At 44.5% G+C, this 15,572-nt stretch overlaps 1 protein-coding gene across 2 annotated transcripts in view; it reads left to right on the top strand.

Annotated features, from left to right (window-relative positions):
- The window catches only part of LOC135221716 (zinc transporter ZIP1-like), a 106,559-nt gene that overhangs the window by 28,863 nt on the left and 62,124 nt on the right, over positions 1-15,572 (top strand). The window contains exons 1-2 of one of the 2 annotated variants that reach the window (XM_064259501.1): positions 9,108-9,125; positions 14,367-14,506. In XM_064259501.1, coding sequence (XP_064115571.1) covers positions 14,376-14,506 — 131 coding nt within the window. In that variant the 5' untranslated portion in view covers positions 9,108-9,125; positions 14,367-14,375. Of the gene's footprint in view, positions 1-9,107; positions 9,126-14,366; positions 14,507-15,572 lie in introns of those variants that run through there. The other variant, XM_064259500.1, reaches the window with a different exon arrangement.

Genomic DNA, 15,572 nt, shown 5'->3' with positions numbered 1-15,572 from the left:
AAGGGATGGCCTACTCCTCCCCACCTCACCAACTACCCGAATGGAGACCCAGGTACCTCCTAGTGGTCGCCCTAAACACTGCTGGTGGAACCTCCCGCACCTCCGGAATGAGAGAGAAGGCTAAGAGGTGTTATGACAATCCAGGGGTCCCCAGCTCCTCCCTACATCAGAGAGGGAGGGAAGGGGCAGGGTGAGGTGCTATGGAACACGTGACTCCTAGTGGCCTAGGCCGCGATCACCACAACCGTGGTAGGGCCACGTGAACCAAGCGTACAATAACATGGAACAAGCACCTAGGCTAGCCTAACAACACCCTAAATAATAATAATAATAATAAAATACATCGAAAGTGGAAGAGACACTTTTAGGAAAAGAGAAAGAAGCCCAGGAGGAGGCAACTATTCCAAGAAACAGTAGCCTACTCGGAGCCAGCGATAGCCGATGTAGAGCAAGAGCCGGGATGCTGGGCCAGAATAAAATAAATGATAGCCCTAAATACCAAGCTAAGAGAATGGTAAGAGGCTAAACTAGCTAAAACTCGATGTAAAACAATGAACGTGAAAAATAAGCCCATAAGTATAAGAAGTCCCAGTATGGAAGACCGGGAATTCTTACGAGGCAGCATGGCCGCCACGAGACAACCGGGGAACCGTATATGACCTATAAAAAGGAAAATACTGGTACCCGGAAGATAAAACTATGATAAAATATTACTTATGAGTTACTTAACTTAGCCGTGGCAATTGCTGAACGTTCCATCTTAGAAAACGAGATAAATCCACAATAGTAAAAAGCACAAGAGAAAACAGCGTCAAGATGCTGGTGCTAAAAATTAAGGATGACCGCTAGGGGCGCTGCTGTCCGTGGCGTCCTCTAGTAGTAGTAGTAGGCTGCATCGCCCGTTTGGTATCAGCTGTCTCTTTGGGGGGATTTTGATAGGGAAGTTCTAATTGGTGTCTGTCTCGTGGTAGTGTTCAACACTCGCCCCTATTTCATACCGACACTTCTTTTAAGAGTGAGCGAGTCAGTTTTACTGACATTTCTTAATTTTGTTTTTCTCTGGTAATTTTAGGCTAATTTTACCTAGAAAGAATGATATTAAGGATACTTTCATAGGCCGACACGAGCTGAGCCCAGAAATGCCCCTTGTGTTCTTGAGAAATCTGATTGTGGAGGCTCATTCTCAGTTTAAAGACTCAGTTGTTCCGACACGGCATACAAACCTTCGGTCCTTTTACAATAGGAAGGTACTAGCGGCAGCTGGATAGGTCGTAAGCTTTCGAACAAGGGGTTCGGTAGTTAACTGCTTGTCCGACAGGCGCGCGAGCGCGCGACTGGTAGGTAAACAAATCACTTTTGCTTTCTGTCCTGCTGGCGTGTGGACGTGTATCATCGCTCTCTGCCTGCTTCATCGTCGTTGCTTTCGCATGATTGTGTTTTTCTTTTTCTATTTATCTAGTGAAACTGAATTGTAAGTACAATCATTTCATATTTATTTCCATTGAATTCAATTGTGAATTAAGGATCTTGGTTTCACCACGCCCTCCGATTACCCGAGTGCCGGGACTGAAGGGCGTAAGTGCGGGAATTCATTTTCCCAGAAATTGATCCTCGTATTGTGTATGCTCGTGCCGAGAGCGCTCGCTCGAGCGTATATTTGGGTTGGAAATGTGTAGATGAAATCGTAACGTAGTGCTCTTTTCATTTATATTTTTTTTGACCTGTATGCCCGTTGCGAGACGAATGCGCTCGGTCACGGAAACTTTATTCAGTCTGGGAGTGAATCGCAAGTACAGTATTCTTTTTCATTTTCATATATTATTTTGATTGTAGCAATACTCATTTTGGATCAGTTTCCGAGCTTACCCGGAAATTGATCCTTTTCCCTTTTTATTTTGAATGAAGTGAAATCGCAAGTGCAGTTCTTTTCATTTTCATTTTTTATTGAGATTGCATTGTTTATGGGATCAATGTTTCCGCTATTTCCCGGGAATTGATCCTCCCCTTTTTATTTGTATGAAGTGAAATCGCAAGCGCAGTATTCCTTTTTCATTTCATATTTTTTTTTGATTGCATCAAATCATTATGGATCAAGGTTTCCATAAACCTTGATCCATAAAGGTAAGGAATGGATCCTTTTACCCTTGCGCTCGGTACCGAGGGCGCAAATGCGCTCGATCCGAGCCCTTATTCATTGTGAAGTGAATCGTAATGCAAGATGCATTTTCATTTTATTCCTTATTATTGATTGCATCAATATTTTGGTTCAAGTTCCGCTCAGTCAGGGAATTGATCCTTATGCCCTTGCATTCGGGCCGATGGCACGATTGCTCTCGGGCTCTTATATTGTTTGTTGGGTACATGGGTACTGTGCGGGGGTGGGGAACGAGAACCCCCCCCCACCCTCGCTCCCACAGATGGCCCTTCCCCTTGGGGGGGGGGAGGTTATCGGCGTTCTTCTCCTCGCCCGATCCGTCGAGCGCGGGAGGGAGGGCGCTCGGTGCCCGATGTACAATTGTATTAGGGGTCTTCCACTTGTTCGGAGAGGGCTCACCCCCCGCGCGAGGGGACTTCCCCCCCACTAATCGCTACTACTGTTATTTCCGCAGGTGCTACTGCCACGAGGGTGGACCTTGGTGAGGTATGGGCGTCCTTCCATTTGCAGGGCGTGCTAGTGTCCAGGGGCTGCGGTTCTATGTCTGGGCCTACTGCGGTCCCCACCCATGGAAGTGGTGCACCACGCAACCAGGTGACGACGTCCCTCACCTGGTGTACTCGCCTCACGTGGTAACAGTCTTGCCTACAGCCGCTGTGGAAGTGCCGTTCGCCGTACCGAGAGGGGGGCGTGCCGCCGCCGCTCGTGGTTGCCGCGCTGCAGCGACCACACTTCCGCTGCCCTAGAGCTCGCCCCTGGACCTGCCGCCGGTACCAGGATGTTGCTGGCTGCTGCTCCACTTCCTGTGTTTCCAGTGCTGCCTGCCGTACCTGCCGATTCTGGGCTGACTGTCCATGCAGTTGCGGGCGTCCCTGCCGTTGCTGCGCTGGCTGTCCCTGCCGTTGCCCTGCCGTTGCTGCTGCTGGCTGCGCTGGCTGTCCCTACCGATGCTGTGCTGGCTGTGCCTGCTGTTCCTGAGATGCCCATACCTGCTGATGTCCCTGTTCGTTGGTGGTACTACCCCAGACTTTGGTCTGTCTGTACAGGTGCGTCCGCCGTTTGGGCCCTGTGGCTTCGACTACAGCAGCCCCGGCTCCGCCCTGGATAGCAGATCTTACGTCTGTCCTGAGGAAGCTGACGAAGAAGAGGAGGAAGGTGTCGTCGTCGTCGTCTTCATCTTCTTCATCGTCGTCGGCTGCCGCCTCTTCCCCTTCGACTTCTAAGGCTTCACAGCCGAGGAAGAAGAAGGTTGCCTCCTCCCTCCTAAGAAGTCTCCCTCGGGAGCTTCTCGGGACCCGTCTCACCTCGGTGGGACGGGAGGGTTCCTTCCGCTGGTCCTCCTGCTCCTTCGGGAGCGGGGCCCGTCTCTTCTTCCGCAAGGAAGAAGACTACGGGGACCAGATGGGTACCGGCTAACACCGGTACTTATCCTCGCCTGGTGTCCCAGTGGTTCTGCCACTGCATCAGGGTCCGTCTCGGCCTCTCGTTCGCGGGAGGTACCGAGTGTACGGTCGCCTACCAGCGACCGTGCAGCCAGGAACCAGACCTCTGAGTCCGCTCAGCGTCAGGTTCACGGCACGGGGCGGAAGACTGGTGACAGCCGCTCATTGGCTCTCTCACCAGACCAGCTCTCACTCTCGCGGCGAACAGCTGCTGCTACCCGGGGACGTGACGGTCCGGCCACGACCGCCCACGGGCTGAGGCTGGGAAGAGGTCCTCCCGTTCGCCGGTGCCAGCCACGGCTGGAACCAGCGACGTGACGTGCCGTGAGGACAAGCACCGGTCTCACTGTGACAGTGAAGCCTGCAGGTCGCCTGACCGTCGCTCTCACAGAAAGCGACCGGGTACGGCAACCAGCACCAGCTCTTCTGACACTCGAGATCGGGGCGCTGTGCTCAGTCCAGCGTTCTCCACAGCGAGACTGTGCGACAGGCCTGCAGCTCGATCGCCACCGCGGGTTGACGATCGCCTGCAGCCCTCCAAGCCTGCTGGTTCTGCCAGCGAGCAACGAGGGAGCGTCAGGTCTGCCTCTCCCCTGTACCTTCAACCTCCTCGGGTTACACCGGGAGGGAGCGAGGTATTGAGGAGTGATCGTGAGGGGTGCGCCCCTCATGATCCCACCACGACGCCCTACGTGCCAGGCACGGTTCTTGGACCGGCCAGGACGTATGCGCAAGTGGATGGGGAAGACCGAGAGGGCTGTCGCTGTTCCCCCTTCTTAGGAGGAAGGTTCTCGGAATATGCTCTTGTTCGAAGGGCTTAACGGTCCCACTCTGCAAGATGCTGTGACTTCCGAGATCCAGAGGAACTTTGCCGAGGTTATGGCGCTGATTCGTCAGCACAATGACCTCGGGGAAGGATCGCCGCTCCCACCAGCAGAGCCACGTCTCGGCTCGAGTCGTTTTGGGGCCCGAGAGGGAACCCAAATCGACGGTGGGTCTGCCGCGATCGGAGCTTGCCGACGGTGTTGAACCAGGTAGTCTCTCGTCTCCGGACAAGAAGGCTCTCTCAGTTCTGGCCGGTGTCGAACAAGCTACTTCACCTCCTCTACTGCGACAGAGGCGTTTCTACGTGTCTTCGGACGTATTTAAATACCCCTTCGGTCCTCCTGAGGTTTCGACCTCGACGAGGACTGGAATGAGTCGGAGCGGTATCGGCTCTCTCCTGTCAGGTGTCGATCAGCCCACCCAGACGACGTTCACAGTGGCGGCAGACACTTACCTACAGTATGAGTTCGTAACCCTCCTCGGGGAAAACATTTCTCCTGACGATACGTTTTCCCAGGCTCTGATAGGCCATCGCCGTAAGGCGATGGGCTTGGCTCCTTTTCTTCTCCAACTGCTAGTTCCGCTGGGAAGGCGAGCCAGTATCCAATTCCCCCTCCCCCATTCCCTCTCTCCTTACGGCTATGAGGAAAGGGGGAGGGATCCTACAGAGATTTCTCTGTAGATCCCACGTTAGGGGGCTGCGCTACCGGGGGGACCTTCGGGTCCTACCTGACGTAAGCCCCGGTCATTGAGGAGGGATCCTGCCCCTTTCTCGATTTCTACGGGAATCGAGAGGACCACCAGCCGATATCGTTTGACGAATTCGGTGGGGGGTTTCGCAGAGTGCTTAGAATTCTTACGAATTTCTAGCGCACTCAGAGTGTTCAAGTTTTTACGATCTCCAAACACTTAGGCGGAGACCACGGTCCAAAGTGAGCGAGAATCCCCGATAATTGTTACACGATAATCGGGAACCTCGCTTATGCTCGAATTCCTGTAATTTCTAGCATTTGGAAGAAGACTGCTGCTGAAAGAAGAGTATCTCACAGTAGGCGCTTAACCTGGAATAGAGAAGAACGGACGGGAACTTCCAGTTTGGCTTGAACTATCGTCTTCGGTATTCTGTTCACCATTGAAGCTTTCCTTTGGGAAAGACTTCTCCTTCACTCTCTTGACTAGAGAACGAAGGCGGTCGATCTCCAATCCTTATTCTCATTCCTCGAGGGAAAAGATTTTGGGATGGAGGTCTGGGTACAGAACCTACAAATATACTACGTATTTATTGCCCTCGCGACATGTTCTTTTAACAGTTGAATTGTCCGTGGGGTAGGCGCATACCGTAGTTAACTCTACGGTTTGTGACCGAGACCGAATTGTATCTTAATTGAACTGCAACTCGGGGTTGCCTGCAACCTCCCAGCAGTTATCAGTTTCGATTTTAGATACTTGGTATTGTCATGACAACACCAAATCAGCTTTTGTATTTACCGAAATCCGTTTTCGGTTAAATATAATTGCTCGAGCTGTATTCTTTTATGCTCGATGGTTCTAGCCGAACGCATTCCTTCGTGGAATAATGGATTACCTGGCAACTCAGGATGACGAGTCACCGAGAGCTTTTTTTTTTTTTTTACTGCGTATTGAAAAAACTGCCTGATAGCGGCTCAGTATCAGCTAGGTCTCGGAGATGCACGGTCGGTTACGTCTCTCTCTCCCCTGGTTGGATTGACTACCGAACCGTATCTCTGCCCAACAATCATGGACTTAGGTGTCTGATTAACGGGGATTCTCGCAATAATGAAGGACCATCTACTGCTGTGACGCTCGATTTCATCGCCTTCGACATTGCGAGAATTTTCAACAGAGATATCTCTTGGACTCTTTCATCTTTCTGTTTACCGCGCACGGTAACAGAAGTCTGTACTAGTCAACCGCTGCATCGCACTGCGATAATGCGAATGATTTTTGCAGACATCTGAGTTTGTCTTCAAAATATCTCGTATTCGAGGTTGTGCAATTGCATTGCTCGCCCCGAATTAACAGATATGTCAGAAGCATCGCCTACTCTCCGACCTGACAGCTCTACTTCCAAATGTTCAGCCCATGAGAAGCAGTTCTTCAGGCAGTAGTTTCCTGTCTTCATTACTGGAAGCGCTCCGCTTTTATTGCAACTACGATCCTCACCGACAGCAATGAATAGCGGTTAGCGTTCTCAGTCCTTTGTAGCACAGGTTCAGATCTTGAGAATCCTTCTCTCGGTTCAGCTGTGAAGACGTAGGTTGCATTTTCTGTACACCTTCGTCTTCAACGTCACATAGTGTTGTTTCTTCCTACCCGAGAAATCAACTATACTATGAGATATCTTGCCATCAAGGACCTCGGTCTCTAGAAGGCAATTGACTTTCGCCGTTTGGGTTCAGGGATGCCTTAAGAGAGTCCGTCTCCTTGCCTTCTGGCATCTGGTGACCGAACAAATTATTTGTTTAGTCTCTTGGCATAACCCTTTTAAGGCGAAGGTCACGTGACTTGCTCGGGGTGCTTGGACAACTTGCCTCCTACCGAACGCAGTCATAGGCAGCTGTCAGAGCGCCCAAGTCTGTTACGAACTTCGCTGTGGACTTAGTTCGGTTGTTCCATAACAATCTTTTCTCGTCCGTAACGGCTTGTCACAGTACCCCATACCATCGACACCCACCATTGAGTGTCGGTGTCCTATCCACTACCGAGAACAACAACTTCGCTGCAAGTACGGAAAATAAGACCCAGTATGGGTACAGGACATCACCGAAGTCGAGAAGAGGGATAGGTCATACGACCATTCCCTTCTTTTCCTCTGAGGTAATTGCATGACTTTTTCCTGCGAAGTCAAGCATCCAGGGGATGGGGATTCGTGACGCTCGATTTCGTACCGAATTCGTAGCGAAGACTCTGACCCTTCGGTTCCTGACGATCGGTTAGAGTTCTTCACAATCCCCTCCCTAATGGACTCACCGCCTTCCATGCGAAGGAGATGCTGCTTTGTCCTGTGAAAGCGCGACCCGCGCTTTCTGAGAAACTCGACATCCCAGGCTGAGTGTGAAGACTCTTCGTCAGCACCAAGATGACCTAGAAGTACACTCCCTCGAGTTACGAAAACTTCTCCGTGGCGCAGGTACTGAAGGCAGGGGTCTGGTACAACCAGACCACTGGCACCTCCTTCTACCTTTTGGATATTGCCCACAGGTCCTTGGATCGTTTTCCTTAGGACCCGTGGTGGCTGCTCAACACGTTGTCTAGCTAACCCAGACCCTAGCAGGCTGAACAGCATCGAGTCCTGGTGTGACTGTAAGAATATAAGTGAATAGAGAGTGACTGGCTTCTCTTCCTATCTTTTTCTACCCCTCTACCTGTGGGTAGGGATATCGGTCATCACCTTGCTGGATAAGGACGAGATGCCGGTGAGCTACTCGACAGAGCCCCATCCTATCCCTTTCACTAGGGTATGTAGCGAATATCCACCACTTCCTCCTACAAGTGGGGGGAAGTGGATGCCAAACAAGAGACAAAACCATAACGTTAGTGTTGCCTCTTGCAAATAGGAACTTGTTCTTGTTTGCTGGTACGAAGAGATACGCTTGTTGCCTCTCTCTTAGTACTTGGTCCAGAGGTCTGACCATTGATCCTGCGGTGCACACCCCGATCAATCGGACAGAGGCTTGGATCCCTCCCTCGCTCTTACGACCAGGGAGGCATTCCAAGGTTGGGCGAACACCAGTCTGTTCACAAAAGACTCAGATTCCTCCCACCAAGAAGTGAGTCTTCCTATTGTAAAAGGACCGAAGGTTTGTATGCCGTGTCGGAACAAATGACAATTTGTCCAAAATTGCATTTTTCCTAACTATACAAACCTGAGGTCCTTTTACACATAGCCCCACCTCATGCCACCCCTCACTCTGCAGTTTTTGCTTGGGCCAAAAGCAAAAGTTGGATTTTTGTTTACCTACCAGTCGCGCGCGCGCGCCTGTCGGGACAAGCAGTTAACTACCGAACCCCTTGTTCGAAAGCTTACGACCTATCCAGCTGCCGCTAGTACCTTCCTATTGTAAAAGGACCTCAGGTTTGTATAGTTAGGAAAAATGCAATTTTGGACAAATTGTCATATTTTAATTCACAAAGTGAAAGCCCATGAAGTGAGAACAGTGGCAACTGGCAACGTTGCTTTCTTTTAAGCATAACCTCTCTTTGGATTCCTTTATCCAAATCAGTGTTCATTTCTCATTACCTGCATGAAGTTTAAATGGTTTATGACAACTGCTGTAACCTGGGTCCGTATTTAATTTTTGGCATGGTGGTGTGTGAGGGTGTATAGGAAGTCGTCTCCTCCTAGTCTGTTCTCTTTGCTGTAAATAAGGTCCTTGAGTCAAAAGGGAAGCCTGGGAGTACTATGAACCAGGAGTACCCTTCAGTCCTTTTTGATAGTTGGGTATGGTTTTTTATATAGTACTTTGGTGGCAATGTATATTTTTACTCTGGTTTCAATGTGTTTGTTTTGGTGCTGTGCCCTGGGCAGGGGCATAATTGTGTAGATCTTACTAGCCACAAACTATTCCTTAGCTGCATGGATCCCACTATAAGTAGAGGACGATTCTTGGCTAAACCACCACGTCTCTACAAGATGAGCATCATCCAAGGGCAGTAATCATCTGTAACAGCTCTCTTAACAAGTAAGGAACCAACAAGTATTATCTAAATGCAAGCACTACTTTTTTCATTATTTTTATATGAATTCTAATCTACTATCCATGGATCCCATCTCCTATAATATGGGATTCAGGTATGTAACTACTGGTAAGTTGTACAGTGGTCCCCGTATTCGCGGGGGATGCGTACCAGACCCCCCCCCCCCCCCCCCCCCACCCCCCCCCCCCCCTGTGACCCCCCCCCCCCCAATAGTTAGAACCCGCGAATGTTTGGAACCCCTATGAAAATGCTAAAAACAGCCTTTGTTAGTTAAAACTCAAGAAAAACCACTAAAAATTTTCATACCTGATTTTTTTAATAGTTTTATCACAAAAAGTGCATTTTATGAATAGAACTTACCTGGCAGTTATATATATATAGCTATAGTCTCTATCGGTCCGGCAGATTTTTCAAAACTCGTGGCAACCGCCGAGTGGTAGGTGTCCGGTTAGGTGGTTAACAACCCTTACAGGGTGGTACTTGGAACCATTCCCATTTTCTATTCCTCAGATCATCTCTGCCGGTTGGACTGTCAACATCGTTGTTAGTCCGCCGTCGGGTTTTTCGCTCGCTTCCCTGTGTCGCTGTATTTCTACTAAATTGGTGACGTATTCTGTGGATTGGCAATCGCTTTTGGCTTTATTTTGGTTTATTCTTTGGATGATTCTTTGATTTGAGATGTCTCAGAAACAGTTTCGAGTGTGTGTGAATGAGGAGTGTAAGGTGAGATTGCCGAAGGCTTCAGTCGATCCTCACACTGTTTGTTTGGGGTGTAGGGGTTTTGAATGTGCCTTGGATAAAAGATGTAAAGAATGCGAGGGTTTGAAGAGAGAGCCAACAGTTGGCTCTCTCTTCAAGTTCAAAGACAAGCTCAGTCCTTTGTTTACATCCAACGTTATATATAAAGTACAAGGGCCCCAGATGTAGTTGGGGGATCTATGTCGGATGTACAAAGAGGCTGTTGCGAGTGCGCATTGATGCTCACAGAGGGGTCAGCAGATTGTCTAGCCCTGAACAATCCAATATTAAAAACCATTCAAAAATATGTAAAACCTATATAGACAATAAAGATTTTTCAATAGTAGGACAGGTACAAAAAGAACACGACTTAACAATACTGGAATCCATTATTATCAAATTGACCGTACCACCGTTAAACTCCCAAACGTCATCCACACAACTGTTTATTGCCTGATGGTCTTGTTGAGCTGTTTTTCTCTGTCTGTATGTATGTTATTGTTTTTCTCTCTCTCTCTCTCTCGTTGTAACTCTATACGAGTACAGTAGTGTTTTTAACTTCCTTCTGGGTAGGTTGTCACCAGTCATTTGCTTGTTGTTTAAGTAAATGTTTTATTAATTACATTTGAATGTTTTAATTTAATTATATGTAATTCGGATTTTATTAGTTTATTGATTGCCATGTTCGCTTGTTTGCAGCCTAGAAAATGCAACTATGTGGAGTTGTGAAACGTCGGCATATATTTTAATAAAATGCATATGGATAGTGCCCTTCCCTGACCCGCCTTGGATTGTTCTTCGAGCTGTTGCTCCAGAAATTGGAGTTTATATATATATATATATATATATATATATATATATATATATATATATATATATATATATATATATATCTTATATATATATATATATATATATGTCACTAATACAAAGTGTATTGTTTTTCTAATTATATTGCCTTTTACCAGTGTGTTTGACCCTCGCCGCTATTAAATCCTTAATATAGCCTACAGGATTTTACTAAATTTCTACTGATAGAAGAAGCTGGGGTAGGCTGAGAATTAGGTTGCATGAATTAGTGAAAAAATTATGCAGCAACCATTACAACTTAATTTGAACATGAGAGACAAATTAGTCCTGCAACACACCAAAGACAGATTTTAATAGTAATGGGACTAGATAACTACTTTACCTGAATTTCACCAGGACTTATCAGATTATTTTTCTTCCACACCATGATGAATTCAGTTTTATTTCTAATAATATTGTTAGTTGTGTAAATGCTATCCATTCCGTAACATTGGTATGAACATTATTTAGTATTTCATTGGTATCCGGATATTGTTAAGGAAAGATGAAGGTGGGTGTCATCTACAAATATCTTTAACTTTACTCAGTGTTTCTGTAGAACTTTTGACAATCCAAAGTGTCGTTGTCAAATGCCTATCTTAATTTTTCATAAAATGAGTATAAGATTGCATTCGTTACACGATACTTTGTCATGCAATTATCTTGAAAATAATCAAAGGCTTCATCAACAATACTAATCATTTGTAGAAGAATAGAATAGAATATAAAGTTTAGGCCAAAGGCCAAGATTTGGGACCAATGAGGTCATTAGTGTTGAAATGAAAATTGACCGTAGAAATGTTTGAATGATGCAACAGGAGGAATATCTCACAGTTGCACTATGAAACAGTTGCTAGAAGACGGTGAAAGTAAGATGGAAGAAAGAGGATATGAATGGAGGTACAGTAAAATGAATGAAGGGGATGTAGCTAGGAGACGCTGCAAAGAACCTAAAGTAATGCCTACAGTACACCGCATGAGGTGCATTAATGGTGCTAGCCCCTTACAGGACCAAGCTATTGTGAATCATATCAGAAACCACAGTAAGATTGATTAAGACCAGGATACCTCATTTTCACCAATCTATAACCACCAATAGATCATGGACAAAAGACCATACAGTAGCCATTGTAGAACTTATTTGCATGTAAGCATTTACCCACCCAAGTTAACAATTAATTATTCAACAATCCCATACTTTAGCCTTTTGGAATTGAATGGCAGATTTGTAGCAGGTCTGTATGAACTTTAAAGTTTTTAAAAGTAGGTTAACAATTGCACAGTTCGTTTGCTTTGATTTTCAATATGGAAAGCGTTATCTTTATCTATGCGGTCAGATCTTGATAGCCCTATTCTGGCATCGGGTTCAGTACTAATTGAATTTAGTTTCAGTAATAGTGACAATTATATTCTCGTTTTTCTAAAAAGTTAGAGAAAACTATCTTATCAGCCAGTTTTTGATCACTTAAACCATTAAGGAGCCTGTTTCCTTTAACATTACCAGTCAGCCATCTGGAATTCCATATAGTTGATCAAATCTGTTGTCCCTTCATGGATTCGCTGACATAATAGTATTTGGTTTTACTCCTTCTTATCAATTAGGTAACGGTTCTTGACTATTCTATATTCTATCCATGCAGTTCTGCCATCATCATTTTCTTTTTGTCTTTTTCTCCCTTTGCATTCAAAGTATTTTCATTGAACCAAGGTGATCTGTACTTCAGCTGGGAAATATACTATTTTCGTCACAACTATTCTCCAGATTATAAACGCATATATGGCAATTAACAGGGCCCTCCCTTTTATAAATCTTAGCTTTTAATATCAAGTATTTCCGAAAAATAACTAAAACGATTAGTAGTTTATATAAATTTATGAGGAAGTAAAGATGATGATCAGAACGTATCATTCATGCGTTGAAGCCTCATAAGCTCATAGGCTCCACACACAAACATTAATTATGCTGTATCACACAACCTAGTTTTCCATAGAGGGGTAATGCTGTCAGTGCACCTCATTCAGTGCACTGTAGGCATTACTTGAGGTTCTTTGCAGCGTGACTTCGGCCTCTAGCTGCAACCCAGTTCATTCCTTTTACTGCACATCCATTCATATTCTCTTTCTTCCATCTTACTTACCACCCTCTCCTAACAATTGGTTCATATTGGAATTGTGAGGTCTTCCTCCTGTTACATCTTTCAAATCTTACTGTCAATTTCTGTTTCAGCGCTGAATGACCTCATAGGTCCCAGTGCTTTGCCTTTGGCCTAAATTCCAAATTCAATTCAATTCAATTCAGAACCTAGTTGTGCAATGTTTCCATTATTCTGTTCAAATAAGAGAAGTTGATGCTGGAATTCCTATGGAGACATCTACAAATTGTAACTTGTTAGCACCCCACCTCCTCTCTCTCTCTCTCTCTCTCTCTCTCTCTCTCTCTCTCTGTGTGTGTGTGTGTGTGTGTGTGTGTGCCAAAAGCCCATGAAGTTGTTCCTTATTTACTTAGTAGTATCGGGTCTGTTTCTAATTTTACTGTTTGGAGACTGGAGAATATCCCATGAGGGAAGACATGTTTACTTTTGATAATTCTGACAGATAAGAGAGAGAGGGGTTGAAATCTCAGTCTGGATGTATATATTTAGGACATTATCTGAGTCATACTGCTAAGGAAGCAGCGTGAGTCAGAATTCTTGATTACTTGGTGTCTTGCTCGGATTGTGTACCCTCACTTGTCTCTGAACGAAAGCATTGAATAGTTCTGGGTTCTAGGTAAATAAAATTTTAGGATATCAATAGTTTTCAACTGGGGTTGAGGTTGAAGATTTATCATTGCCTAATGATATACTAGCTTTAACTTACTCTGAAAAGTGTTTATGTGCAGCAAGGATATCATGATCGTCGCAAACCCTGTACATACAAGAGTTTTTTTTCAAAGGTTTATAACTCAATATTATTCATATTTTAGGAAGAAAAGAAGCTTGTAAGAAATGTGGAATTTCCAGTAGGATTATGTAAGCTAATTATGCTGGGAAACAGATTACTGTTAAAAACACATATTCCTTGATATTACGATAAATTATAGTAGTATAATTGCAATAGCTGTCAATTACATAACCCGATGCACATCCTAAGGGGTCTTTTTGTACATTTATTTATTTATAATTGTTTGCTTGGTAAATGAATGTTACAAAGGAATCATTTCTTCGTACAGCACTTGTTGCTTGGTAAATGAATTTTAAAAGGGAATCATTTCTTTGTACAGCACTTTTGTTGTTATTCACTGTTGTTTTCTTTTATATTCAGCATTCTCCACAGAATTAGGAAAAGTTTTTAAAGACTCCAGAATTATTTTACACGAGAAGCTAAATAGCCAGTCCCCCTTAGTGAAGGACTAAAAATGCTTGTCAATAACTTGGTGATGAATTAAAAATGCTAATATTTTTAAAGCTTACCTGATTCTGTGAAGAATACCAAATAGGATAAGAAAATAATTGATTAAAACAACCAATTGACACTGTAGTACAGACATAGGAGAAAAATGAAAGTTAAAAATAAAATGAAGAAATAAAAATTATTTTATAGAAGCCTTTTTTTCTTTTATAACTTTTCAGTAATGAATCATCTTTTTTTTCTTTCAGATTAAGACAATGTGGGACATTGTAAACATCAAGGGCATCATCCTTGTGGTGATGTTCTTCATGACTTTTGTATGCTGTTTGATACCTGTATCCTTCGTCAAGCACATACGGGAGACCCATGATTCTGGTCGGAGATCTAAGTGAGTGGTTTTGATGTAAAATCTATCTGTTAGGTTCAGTTAACATAAACGGTATTCAGCGGGCTTTGAGTAGTTTTCTGAAAGTTTGTGTATGATTTTTCGTATTGGATAGGAAGTTATCAGGAGTTTGATTACTCCTTAAACAGAATGTATGATTCCTTCATGTCTGCAGCATAAACTCAAATGTCTAAGCATGCATGTATTTGCATGTATTTTTGCATGTATTTTTGTAAGGGATATAATCTGTACGTATTTTTGAGGAACGTAGGGTCAGGACATGATTCACCATGCGGGTCACTGATCTATTGAATCATTTCACATCTCCCTGTATATAGACTGAGAGACAAATAGACTGAGAGACAAATTAAATTTTCATATGTATGCTGAACATGAACTGAGGATTTGTGGTAAACTCACAGTACCACAATTGCCAGGGTGTTGAAAATAGTAGTTATGAAATACATGGGAAATACAGCATTTTTATAAAAATTATGAGGAGACATTGTTATATGGTGGTATATCTTAATGATACACCCTATAAAGTAGCATTGCTTTATTGAGTAACACTCTTGCTGAGGTAGGCATGAGTTAAGTCCGTATCATATACAACAATGGATTCGTACATCAAAACAAAAGTCATCATATTGAATCATCCCCCTTTTCCTAAAAAGGAAAATTACAGTACATTTTTCTTATGCAACACAACTGATTCATTTTGGGAAAACATGCTATCAGAATCTGAAACAAACTTGATAACGTTAAACATATTGCACAACTGAATATACTGCATCATGGAAAATATTAATACATGAACATTTTATCTACAGTACTTCAATTTCAACTCAAATGTCATCTTGGTAGTGTATGGGCTTGACCATGTTTTGTTTGGATCTTTAACTTGGGACAGAGGCTATGGGACGCCTAACAGGTGATGATTTCATCTGGTTCTATTGTAGGTAGATGATGTATAATGTTCTTATGCTCATCAAACTGACAGATTTAGGATGTGCAATGTTGTTACCTTGCACAGTTGCATCACTATCAGTGCCATTGGCTGGAAACTCTG

This window comes from Macrobrachium nipponense, chromosome 3 (assembly GCF_015104395.2).
Source record: "Macrobrachium nipponense isolate FS-2020 chromosome 3, ASM1510439v2, whole genome shotgun sequence".
Lineage (NCBI taxonomy): Eukaryota > Metazoa > Arthropoda > Malacostraca > Decapoda > Palaemonidae > Macrobrachium > Macrobrachium nipponense.
The sequence above is the reverse complement of the archived record's forward strand: the minus strand, read 5'-3'. Positions and strand labels throughout refer to the sequence as shown.